General features: G+C 41.9%; 1 protein-coding gene across 7 annotated transcripts in view; it reads right to left on the reverse strand.

The window, feature by feature from the left end:
* Window positions 1-25: 25 nt before the first annotated feature.
* cald1a (caldesmon 1a) overlaps window positions 26-12,785 on the reverse strand; it is a 202,571-nt gene continuing 189,811 nt past the window's right edge. For 6 of the 7 annotated variants that reach the window (XM_035615291.2, XM_035615302.2, XM_035615336.2 and 3 more), the window contains 8 exons: window positions 11,966-12,103; window positions 8,919-8,962; window positions 8,612-8,687; window positions 7,542-7,682; window positions 7,268-7,363; window positions 5,600-5,668; window positions 4,155-4,191; window positions 26-1,725 (listed from right to left, as the gene is read on the reverse strand). In XM_035615291.2, coding sequence (XP_035471184.1) covers window positions 1,712-1,725; window positions 4,155-4,191; window positions 5,600-5,668; window positions 7,268-7,363; window positions 7,542-7,682; window positions 8,612-8,687; window positions 8,919-8,962; window positions 11,966-12,103 — 615 coding nt within the window. In that variant the 3' untranslated portion in view covers window positions 26-1,711. Of the gene's footprint in view, window positions 1,726-4,154; window positions 4,192-5,356; window positions 5,409-5,599; window positions 5,669-7,267; window positions 7,364-7,541; window positions 7,683-8,611; window positions 8,688-8,918; window positions 8,963-11,965; window positions 12,104-12,785 lie in introns of all 7 variants that reach the window. The other variant, XR_004785925.2, reaches the window with a different exon arrangement.

The raw sequence follows: 12,785 nt of genomic DNA on the forward strand, positions 1-12,785 counted from the left end.
TGTTATGGAAGGAAACGCGACAATGTGGAATACCTCAATGTCTTTATTGCTGTTGTTGATTAAAAGGGTACAATGTTTTAAACATCCATCCAGTTGGAAACTGCCCACTTGTATGACATTGGTAGTGTTCAGAGAGACTACACATAAGTGTGTTTTGCATAGGCGCAGCATTACACAAACAACAGGTGTCTGGTTAAACATGGAAATTAAAGAATTTAAAAAAACATAAAACATAAAATGGACACAAGGTTGTAGAAAAAAAACAATGCAGAATTATGAAACCACTGTATTAAAAAAACAAAACAAATGTCACATTAAATCACGCTCTAAAATATTTTGGTCAAGCTCCCCTGCTCTTTTCAGGAGCCGTGGAATGTGATTGTCAGACTTTTGAGCAGTAACATGGATCAATTTAATGCCCCGGCAAAACCATTCATACGCTTGTCAAAGCTTGTGCCGCACATAAACAATTGAAAGGGAATGTGCTACTTAAAGGCCGTGTTAGTGAAAAATAAATGTGAAAATCAGTCTTAACATCGTACTGAGTTATGAGGCTTTTATGTACCTCAGCTGTCGTCATTGCAATCATAAGGCCGGAAGAATTACATAGTGGTAAATATCCTTGTACTGTACTAGTATCTTGCTATATGCTGAGGCACCCTGATTTTACTTGAGCATAAGAGTGCACACAGGCAACATATAGAAGATAGAATAAGAAAAAAAGGTGATTTGCCGATTTCCCACATTATAAAACCTACAGCTATGAAGCAGTGAAGGCACCTTGTGCACCCGAGTTTTAAGAGAGGAATGTCTGAAGATTTTAAAGTGATCTAACAGGTACAAAAGCTACAAACGACAGCTAGAAATAGAAAGGAACAAAAAACATATTAAAACATAAATAAAATGACATAAGGGATAATAAAAGTCATAATGGCCTTCCGAATATTCAACACTCCTTTCACCTCGAAAACGGATTTCTTGTTGGTGAGTAGTTTGTGGATACAAAAAGAGAGCAAAAATACCTTTTGTTTCGAGTATAAAGATGTTATATATACGATACAGTATGATAGGTCATATTCAAAACGTCACATGTGCTAACATATATTACTCAGACCATTGCTGCACTATTGGTAAGACAAAATAAAAAGTGAAATCAGCTAAATTCTATAAGTGCTTATATTTCTATCCTGAACTGGTGAACGTTGAATAAAATAGCTATGTGTGAAGCTTTTGCTTTAAATATAAATAAAAAAAAGAGAGAGATGGAAAATGATCTGTATGAGGGAGAGAACTGATTTCACCCATCTCTTTGGAATGTGGAAACTTTTAACTCATCTACTCTGTCTCTATGAAAACTGTTGGCGCTGAGCCAACAGCTACGTCTAAATTTAATTTGTTTTCCTTCCTTCCTGGCAGGATTGTATTAAGTAATTAGTAACAGTAATTACAAATGTCCAAATTTCACAGCATTTTGTTTCTTTTAGAAAGCAAAAAAAAAATCATTGTGCAAAAGCACTATTCGTGGCAACCGTACACAAAAAAATGTGATCTTGTTTTGAGTACGGTGCTTGGACAGCGTCTCTCTTGTCCCACGAGTTTTCTTGGGGTCCCTCTTGGGAGTGTGGTCATTATTTGGTTCTAAAGACAAAGTCAGAGGAAGCGTCTTGGATTGTCGTTGGTCCCCAGCTTTGGTGGCTTCTTCAAGACATTATTAGTGTCCCATCCCTAGTGAAAGACACAAATCAAGTCTGTCAGCAGCTTGACTCAGTCTGCAGACAGGTGTGGGTTAATGACTCTGGCCTCCTGACACAAGGGGTCAGACGCCACAGTGAAGAGCTGAAGTCAACATGCACTTTAAAGGCTACTCCATGCTGCTGGGAAAAACCCTCAAAACTCTTGTCAAACTGTTATTTTTTCCCTTCACGAGAAAAAGATTTAAATCATTTTACTTTCTTGGTTGCAGTTCATATTATTATTATTATTATTCCATTAACAAGACTGCATTTGAGAGTGTTTGCCTGATTAGCTGGTCTTTTAGGCTTCAGCTCTGCTGCACTTGCTGCTTAGATTCACGCACTTTAGATTCAATGAGCCTTAAATAAAAATTTTGCTCTAATTTGAATTGCTTGGCAGAAATGAAACGGCAGCAGCGTGAATCTTTTAAAGCAGATGACCCTTCAAAGAACCACTGAGGACATCCGAAACATCACATTTATTTTTTAGGCACACTAGTGGCATTAGTCGAAGTAATTTGTTGTGTGGCCGGTTTGCATCCCAAAAATTGGCCCAATCAGAAATATCTGTATGAATCCTGACATTCATGGTGCCCAGACAATGAATCATACTGACTTTGGTGATGCTGTGAAAACTAATGGATATTACTATCTTAATTATGCTGCGTTAAAATAACAGTGAAATACTGTGCCATTGAGTTCAGACCAAGTGTTTATTGGTCAACCACACAGTCGCTGGCCACTGCTTTAAAACAGCAACGCGCAAGTGCATTTAAACAACGTCGTCGCAGCAGGAAAATGACAAAGAGTGTCTGAAGCTTTGTGTCAATGAAGGATCGGACCCTCAGTCTTGTTCAACATTTCACGGTCTTAACCCAAATAACAAAACAAGCCACATCGTTAGGTTCTTGAGTGATAGGTTTACTGAAGCAAACTTGGAGCAGATTGAATCAGTGCGCTAATTATAGACGATTGTGCACAATAACATTTTTCTATATTGTAATATAATAGAGAGCAGAAAAAAGTCTTACATGGAAGTTGCTGTTGTTGTAAATGTAATGGATTCAGTGAGAGTTAAACTTCCACCTACTGCCCAAACTGTGAATATTTCTGGAGGCGCTCTATCGGAGCCAAGCATGTGGAGTGCGTGGGTCTGCTAAATTGTATGTGGTCCAGGTGTGGTGTCAAATGTCTGGCAAGGTCCTGCAGCCAACTACTGGCAAGCAGTACAAAATCTATACAAAGCCCCTGTCATCCTCTGAGTCAGACTGTGATGGTGTGCTAATCTCCAACATAGCCGCTATTAATGTGACAAACTGGCCTGGCAGGAGCAGCGCCTCTGACACTCGGCAAGGCGGGACTGCGGTCTGAGCAGCAGAAGTGGGTGTGCAACATGAGTGGAAGAGCTGAAAGATTTGAGTGGCGTCGAAATGGCTGTTGAGTGGGGTTTACAGGGGTGAAACTGGTGTGTGAATGTGTGTGTGCGCGATCCTCTGCATTGAACAAGCAACACATCACGCAGACGTGTGTCGAATCACTCAGGGCTAAAACCCCTCTCCTGCCCACTGGGAGGAACAAAAGAAGGAGGAGGCCGCACTTGGATGTGATTCTAAAATAGCAAGCAATGTTTAAGTGGTATTCCTAAAGCATGTGGCGAGCAAAAGGCCAAACGGTAAACTGAAAAAGATGCAGGGGAGGATGTGACAGGGTCAGTTATTGGTTTTTGAACACATGGCATTGTGTAAATCACAGCCGGTGACAAGATGACACACGTGATGACAGAGTCACACTTTCAAGCACTTTGGAATCAAACTAAATGTCGGTGTGACATCGGTGAGAGATCAAGTCCTTTTTGCTGCACCAGTGACTTGTCGTGGTGGGTCAAGCTGAATGCTAAAGCTGAATGCTAAACATGACTAATAATGTCATTACCTGTTGCACATCGTCACCATGTGGACAGGACGACTTGGCGTAGTGGAATAATCGAACCCTGAGATAAGCGTGAAAGCAGAGAGCGCTCACTCTGCAGACACTTCTGGGGGCGAGCTTCCCCTTGTATTTGTATATGTGCTGTCAGTAAGAAGGGCTGCCTGCATGCTCATGAAGGCATATTGTCACTGTCGGGTTCAAATCTTGAAATCATTTCCATGTTTTTTCTGCATCTAAATGATTAAATGCACCTCTGTGTGTTTTTATATTTGGTAAAAATCAACAGATTAAAGGACAAATGGCCAGTGGCAGAGCTAAAAACAAGACAGTGTTTCAGTGGTTCTGTAAAGATTGACATTTTGGAGCCACCCGACAACTGCAGCGTGCACGCTCACAACCCCGGCCCACACATTTGTATGTTTTGCTCGCACACAAGTTTACGAGCTCCGCAGTTACAAGCTGATACTTTTCTGGTGCCTAATAAAAACTCACCGTTGGCGACTGATTTGGTCTCCCCCCTGCCTGCCACCTGCAAGACACAAAAGACAGGAAGGTAATAAAGCAGCAGAGATAAGTTTAGCAAGCAAAACATACCTGCAAAGCTTCCAGTCGAGGCAGCAGTGATCACATCAGATCGGATCTAACATTTCCACCTATGCAGAACTCTATCCAGATTCCAATCAGCAGTCGTCATCCTCCTCTCTTGCCTTCCCTGACATCACAGCATAGCACGGTTGGCTAATGACAAGGTTGCTAACCGCTACCTTTCCTGTCCAGGGCCCTTTTTACGTCAGTGCAGACCACCGCCTGGTGTCTTCCAGCCCCACTACTCACTGCAGTGGACCACAGTCCCCGGTCTGCTCGGCAGCTGTTGGCTGCAGGAGCACACTACTACCGGAGTAGGAAGGAAAGTTTATTAAAAAAAAACAAGTGGGTATTTTCAAGGTTTCACTTCTACTGAGCAGCACTTCTACATGTCCATCTATATAAAGGAATTAATAGAGAATTTATTCATATCTGGGTGCGACTTGTTTGCAAATGTGCGGTGATGACAGTGAGTCAAAAACTGTCAAACTGTCTTCGTGAACTCGGGAGAGGAGCCTCTACTTGTAAAGAGCAGCGTAAACAGTTTCTCCATCGAGGCAATAAAAAGTCAAGTGAAGCCGGACAGAGAGCAGTGATTTGTGGCTGTCAGAGGAAGGAGCGGTGATGTGATACAGCCATTTGTGAGAAGCACTCAGCCCGCAGGCGGACAACAGGCAAACTGTTTAAGGGCTATTACGACAGAGTTTACACCGAAACTGTAATCTTCTGGATTTTGTTGAGTCTGCTGTAACAAGTTATGAACGTTAATGGAGTCTAGGGTGTAATCCTTCTTCTTAAATTTGGCTTTACTCTCGCCTCGTTGATAAGTTCACTTTTGTGAACTTACAACACTTCAAATGTTGTGACTTTGGTGTTGAAAGAGTTGTGAGTCTTTAACTTCAGGGGAACAGATGATCCATTCGTCAATATCTCATTTTGCAATGAAACTTTTAGATATCTATTATCACTGTGACTGAAATAAGCAGCAGTGTCCAGCCACAGCAGAACAGAGCTCAGCCCCGCCGACGTCAGAGAGCAAAGGAGTCGACAGTGTGACAGCAGAGTGTGAGGTCACAGAGTGAAGAAACATCGATCGGTTACGACTTTACCTCTCCAGGCTTATTCCAGATTTAACGGTGAAGTCAACTAGCTAAGAGAGTTCTTCAAAACAAAAACAAACATAAGTGACTGTTACTCACATTATTGCCACACCAGGGTCAAAAATGATTGTTTTAATACCACACCACCTCTTTAACAAAGTACTCTCTTGGCTGTTATCAACTGGAAAACCATGAAAAACCCTCCAGAGACTGAAGCCAGACAGTGGAGGGTTAGAAGTGAATCCTAGCTACCTTGGTTGGAGAAGCACCTTTGTTTTCCCATAGACTCCTCTTGTTGGTGACGTCCACAGGCTTCAGGTCCTGTGAAAGTCACAAAGCAGCACATCAGCGGTGCTCAGAGCGCTCGATGCCTGTAAGTCAATTTCAAAACAGTCGACATATTGTGGCGATTGGCAGAAAAGCTGCGACGTAGAGGGAGGGGAAAGAGAGCAAAGGTTGACAGACACTTATCACTTGTTGGACACTCTCCTTTATAAACATTTATATCCCTGATATGTGTTTTCGATTTTAGCACAAGCCATAATCTGCAGCACGAGAAGCTCCCACATAAATATTTAGGTACTGAAGCACCGATGTGGAGCCGTACGTGTGAGCAGGAGAGAGGAGGCTCGCTCACTGGTGAGCTGGCAAAGCTCATGACTCGAGATAGAAGGCTCAAGTGACATTATTTACCAAAACTGACGCCTGATCTAAAAGTATCAACACGCTCTGCGTCTGGATATTATGACAGATCTGTGGCAAGCTTAGATCTCCACACGTTGTTTTGATTAGCAGCCACCAGGTGGTGCCAGACAGATTATAGCTCACTAACATCCACCAGGCCAACCTTTCTCACTTCCACTGCATCATTTGAAAATGATTGTGAAACGTGTTCTGTAAAGAAAAGGACCAGCAGCAGCTGGAAAATTATGAGACTGACCAGCGTTTGCTTTAATTAATACGGCAGCGGGATAACTGTTCATATACATGACTGACTACGGAATCATTAATACTCTTATACCGTAAGTGAGCATTTGAATGGTTAATGTATTATTGTGTCAAGTTCTGCCTTTACTCAACTACATGTAGACATTTACAGCCCCTGAAGTATTTCTGTATTAAACATTAATGATTTAAGTATTATTAATAGGTGTTAAATCTGCATTTTCAGGACTGCGTGTGTGTGGTTTGACCAGACCTGACTTGCAGTGACCAAATAATCCTCCGGCTGTCAACACATTCTGATTTAAGTGGTGCTAAAAACCAGATCAGTGCCTTTTCACACATCACAATGACATCACCAGGTTCCAACTGAGCCTCGTCGCACTCCAGACCCCTGAAATCGCTCACGTGAAACAACAAAACAGCTTAGGCTTTTGTGTTCATGTAGGACCCAAGTGTAAATCCAGGATTAAAAAAAAAAAATAAAACAAGTAAATCTACATTAATAGAATGGTGACTCTAACCATAACGCAGATCAGTACAGAGCCATATAGTACATGTTCTGTACCAAAGACTCTACATATAAAGATGGATGACAGGACAGCTTGATCGACCCCTTGTGGCTGGCTGCAGTATAATGTAGGTCATAAGCTCCGCCTCCTCCAATTGCATTGGATTGGACATTGGGCAAACTAAGAGGTCAAAGAACATGTCAAATAGATTTCACCCAAAGATGATTTCTGTCATTTTAGGTAGTTCTTGTCACACTGGTTTTAAGGCGCCATGTTTTACAGTTGAGGTTGACTCGTGATTGGTTGAGCGTGTGTATCGACAGGACTCCAACACCACGGCTTCACTCCGTAACCCATTTTTGCGGGGGGGGGGGTGGGGGTGGAGAAGCATCGTACATGTTTATATACAGTCACTGTACTGTACTTGTTAGCAGTAGTCACACAGGTTGCTGTGGCGTCGACCTACCGCTGGCCTTCCTCCTGATGCTTTGCCGCTCTCCGGGGTTTTATTCAGCCAGTCGTTGATGCGGCCCGCCACGCCTGTCTTCATCACAGCTGCTTCCTGTTTGGAAAGAGTCAAAGGTCAGCTAAGCCTAGTCGTCATCGGCAACAGGGCCGAGCAGGAAGTGCCAGTGAATTGGGCTCTTTCCTCTCTCTCTCCCTCTCTGTCTGATGTAGATACACAGACACACAAAAAGTTTCATTAACTTTCTTACATCCTCCACCACCTCGTCTTTTACCTTGAACGTGTTCCCGCCACTTCCAGGCGAGCCGAACACGTTGCCTTTCTCCCACATGCTCTTGATGTTTCGTATGCTGTCTGTGACCATGGGCAAATCCACTGCTCCGGAGCGAGGGGATCGGGACTCCTTGTTCTCTCTCTGCAGAGGCAAGAGTGGTGGGTTTAAACTGGTGAAGAGCAGGGGATGGCTGTTCTGATCAAAACTCTTTTTTTTCTCTTTTCTTCTTTTTTTCTTAAACCTCGTCAATGATAATTACTGTTGCTTTGCATATTCAATTCAACAGAGAAACATGCTGGAGATGCAGCAAGTAAGAAGTAACTTGACGGCGCCACATGACTTGCCAACTCTCACTGACTGTCATGACACTGGCTGGTTATGTTTGGGCTACTTTATGCTCCCAATATCTACATGTTTAGCATATTAATACCGGAATCAGCTAGAGAAATTCAAAAAGTAATTATATTCAAATTTTCAGACTGATTTTTGTCAGTCTTGTTGCTCAAATCTGAATTAAAATTGTTCTTTACGCTACTTGCAATGTCATGAAGCTGTCATGAAGATGACATCACATTCATGGTGCCCTCACAGGGTTTGTGCAGGGTTCACCATTGAATACAATTTATGTTTTTGCTTGATGATCAAACCAGCAAAGTATGAAAGTAATGGAAAATCAGTAGAGATTATCTGCCCCAGGATTAATTAGCAAGACATTACAGACATATGTATTGGTTTTCTTTCAGGACTTCCCTGACTTATTTTAACATGGAAAAAATTGGGAATAAAATAAAATAAAACTTCTTATCGCATTTATTTTCTATCTTCTCCTTCTTGGTGGAAAATGCAATTGACATTTTGTACATAAATATGTTTCCAAAGTATACAGAAGTGCAAATAAAGTTATTATAACTGATGTTTTTCTTCTTACCGGTGTTGAACATGTGTTTCTGGAAGATGTCTTTTTATATTGCTGATGTTTGACACAGTGGTATTGTGTAATCCCAGAAGGGCTTGGCCAAACGTTTGACATGGCACAAGTTTTGCATTTTTGCAGTGGAACCGATACTAACCTGAGCAGCTGAGGTGTATTGCTCCAGCCTGTTGTCTATCTTGGACACCACAGTAGAATGAGCCGCCTTCACGGTGCTGCTGGGCAAAAGCAAACCGTTAGCAGACAGTACATACAAAAAAAATGGGACCACTTTAAATATCATATACCATTTGGTGTTTAGTTCCTTGACAGTAGACGATCAAGTTGGAATTGAGCTTTCAGCTCTGGGAAACAATTTCTGGGTTACTTGCTGCAAGGCTTCCCAGGAAAAAAAGGAACCAAGAGACAACATGATCTGGCAGAGGATGCTTCAGTTGTGTTTTTACCTTTTCTGTGCCGACTTGTTCAGGAACTCTGCCCTCTCTCCAATCTGTACATAAAAGGTTAGAAAGCCTCTGAGTTATAAATATGGTAGTGATGTTCCACCCATGCATACATCACTGCAACACAATTATTATTCCTTCACTCTTCAGTGACCTCAAAACAGATGTTAAACCAAATCCTCCTTTTGATATCTATGCGTTTATCATTTCTTTATTGTTTTGTATGGGGAGTTTCATTTGGAAAACCCATTGGTGACTTAAGTTCATAGGTCAATATGTAGAAACACACATGATTACAGGTTCTTTGTAGAATCATTATTTGGTAATGTTGTCAATAATCATTTAACTTCAACAGAATGTATAAGTTTACTAGTGGATATTTAATTTGTCTCAAAAAGTTGTATTCTCCTGAAAAGGATCACACAGTGTAACTAATTGTTCCCTCTGCTCTCACATCACACGCACGCACGCACGCACGCATGCACGCACACGCACACACACACACACACACACACACACACACACACACACACACACACACAAACACACACCCACACACACACACACAGAGAGACAGACAGAGCGAGAGACGGAGAGGGAGAAACATAGCAGCTTTTTTCTCTGCCTTTGGGCTGTGGGAATGTCAGAGGATTGTTTATGATATACGACAAAAAGGCTGGGGGGGGGGGGGCGCCTTGGAAACTCGCAAAAAAACTTTAAACAGACAAAAGGAGAAACAGCAGAAAAAGCTCCTCGAATGTGGGAGTTCCCAAAAATATCCGTGAACAGGAAATACCCCATTCTCCGATGCATTTTAAAGAGCTATAGCCATCCACACACGCTCACAGTAATCCTGTTAACCGTAATCACTTTCCTGCAACTCCGCAGCCTGTCCTTTTTTCTGTCCCTCTGCCCTTCTCCACCAGAGAACACTGTACTTTATCTATGGTGCGGAGCAGAGTTATGCTGGTTTACTGATGATAACATGAAAGCGAGCTCCTGGGACTGTGAGTTCCTCTGGGCAGTGATTTCTGATAGCGGGGTATAATTCTCCTTGTTTTAGTGTAACTTGTGCCTTAACGATGGCAGCTGTCAGCAAAACAAAAAACACGAAACGGCAAAAGGCAATGAAGAAAACCAAGATATGTTTGGCACGTTTTAAAAAACTGAAGGGGCATGATAAATGGAGCACAAAAATGAAAAAAGCAGATCTATCTGTGGCTGTTGTTGTATGGTCCCAGCAACATATACGATGGATATGAATCACTTTTTGTGCATTCTTACTTCTTAGACAGGGTCAAATGCAATTTGTAAGGTCTTACTCATTGTGATGAACCCCCCAGAAACTAATCACAACTCTTCAGTTCACCTCTCAGCACCATGGACTTTTTTTCAAGTGTCTTTCAGCTCATTGTTTTGGTTTTACAGACCGTAACTTTAATGTTCTGCTTCAGGCTCACTGCTCTCATTAACCTCTGTTTCCAGAATCAATTGTACATTACTTGCTTGACACCAAACTAGCAGACAGACACAGTAAGAGACGAGCTGGCAAACATAGTGGAGCATTTAGGAGCTAAAGAGGCAGATACTTTTCTTAGGAGTTGGTGGAAAAAACAAAGCTAAAATGGTGTATCGTGGCCAGAAGAATGACTACAACTGAAGGCATATATATTTTTGTCTGCTTGATGTCTAAATGAGACAACATGTTAGCCACGTCAGCTAACTTTATTGGGTGATAATGTGTCAATTTTACGTTTAAAGCCAGACGGATATATAAACACCTGTGTGTCAAGTACTCAAACCGTCTCCGTCTCCAAGACCACATTACGACACATAGCCCAACTGTATAATAGAATACAGTGTAACATAAACACAACAAAACCAAAACACATTACACTGCAAAGCAACAATTCATACACAGTCGTGTGCATGTGTATGAACTATGCAACAGACAGTTGCATCCACACAGAGACGCACACAGACACACAGCTGTACCTACAGTGAACATGATGACAAAGTAAAGCTTTGTCTGGGAGGAAAATACAGTTGAACAACATTATTTACAAAACTGACCACAAAGCACTTGCGTTCAATTACCGTCAGAGCTCACGCACCATTCGAGCCGAGCGTCAAAGTTTGTTATCTCACTGCCAACTGTCACTAATTAGATTTTCTCCACTCGTAGAAAAATCCCCCTCCATTCCCAGTCTGTGGCATTTGGCATTGGAAACATTTATCCACACTCTTATTAAACGTTCCCTCGCCATGAAAAGCGTTTATCTTCGGATGAGGTGGTAAGGGGCATGCACTGGGCAGATTAGGCTGGGTGGATTTTTCGTATGTTTTTCTTGTGACAAACAGTTTAACAAGTCAGCAAAATTGAAAGAGTCAACAGTCAAATTTGCCAGCGGCTGTCTCATTTTCTCTCAGTTCATGAGAGTTCTTTCCAATTTCGAACGCTCCTTCATCTCAGTCAGATAACACTTCATGCAAAGAGCTAAAAGAGGTGAGAGGGGCAGATGCAGGTCAACTGGCACTTAATCTCTCCAAATATTTTGAATGTTTCACTTGAGCTTTGCTGCCCTGCCATATGAGTTGGATTTGCAAGATCTGGAGAACTATTATATTGACCGCTGTGCTGCGCGGGATGCAAATACAATACAATGAGCAGAAATGTTATAATCGAAATTGTAAGAATATCATACTGTATGTGATATTTCAAGTTTCGCTAGTGGATATGGTGCTAAAGTGTAAAAAACTGATTAAGAAGTATTTCTCTAATGGAAGCTGCAAAAGCTTTTAATATAAGATTTTTTTCAAAGGACCATATCATGAGCAAATTACATCAGTTCCATAAAAAACTAAAATACTAGCACATCCACTGCGTCCTATTTCCTTGCTGTGCTGTGGACCCTAAAGTTAGCAGATCAGCCCTCCTTTGTAATGAGATTTTGAGAATTTTACACTTCAATAACATCATAAAAATTTGAATGAAAACTGGAATGACGCTCGTTGGTTGAAGTACAAGGTTGAAAAAATGGTGGACTGACCTTCAGAGAGGAGCCCCGGGGGCTGACACACTTGAAGGGCTTATCGTCCCCGTCTACAACGTCATCCACCTTCTGCCTCTTCTCGGCCGCCTCGGCTCTCCTCCTTTCAATCTCCTCCTTCATCTTCCTCTTCTCCTCCTGCGAGAGAAAAGATGTGTTTATGGTAAAAAATAGAGCTGCTCATGCTACAACGTCAGGTCTGCGTCTTATCCATTTATTCTGAAGAAACCACTGCTGCTGCTGCTGGAACCCTAAAGCACTCTTCCTGTGCACCGGAGGATTTGCCAGGGAACGAAATAACAGACCCAAAGTTTGGAGCGAAAATGTTGATTATTTTAAATCTTATGGTGGAGACTGATAAAATACATCTGCACTTATATTATCATAGGATTTTATAGTGTCAGTCCACCAATATGTAGCTGGCCCAGACAATAGATATGTGCCACTTTCTAATTGATTTACTTTATCCAGTGAAGCAGGTCTGGAACAAATTCAATTACTTTGAGCTCATTCTTATTTACAGGGATTGCCTGCCTCAGGGAAAAAAATATTTTTGGAAAGCTTGAGAAATGCAGACTTTCAAGAGATTTCCTTTTTTTCCGCTTTTAAACAATTAATGTATGAACCATTTGTACAGTATTAAGAGGAGGGCTGGTGGTTGGCAGTATATCAGCCCTTTCCAACAGCCTTGTCTTGGTTAATTAGTCTCCCTGTATCTCTGGGCCATCTTTTAATTACAAACCAAAAGGCCTCATTAACATCACACAAGAGGAGAAGAACAGGGTCAGATAGTGAGAGACGGGCTGCCACATTCAGAGCC

The sequence above is a fragment of the Scophthalmus maximus genome, chromosome 12, assembly GCF_022379125.1.
Source record: "Scophthalmus maximus strain ysfricsl-2021 chromosome 12, ASM2237912v1, whole genome shotgun sequence".
NCBI lineage: Eukaryota > Metazoa > Chordata > Actinopteri > Pleuronectiformes > Scophthalmidae > Scophthalmus > Scophthalmus maximus.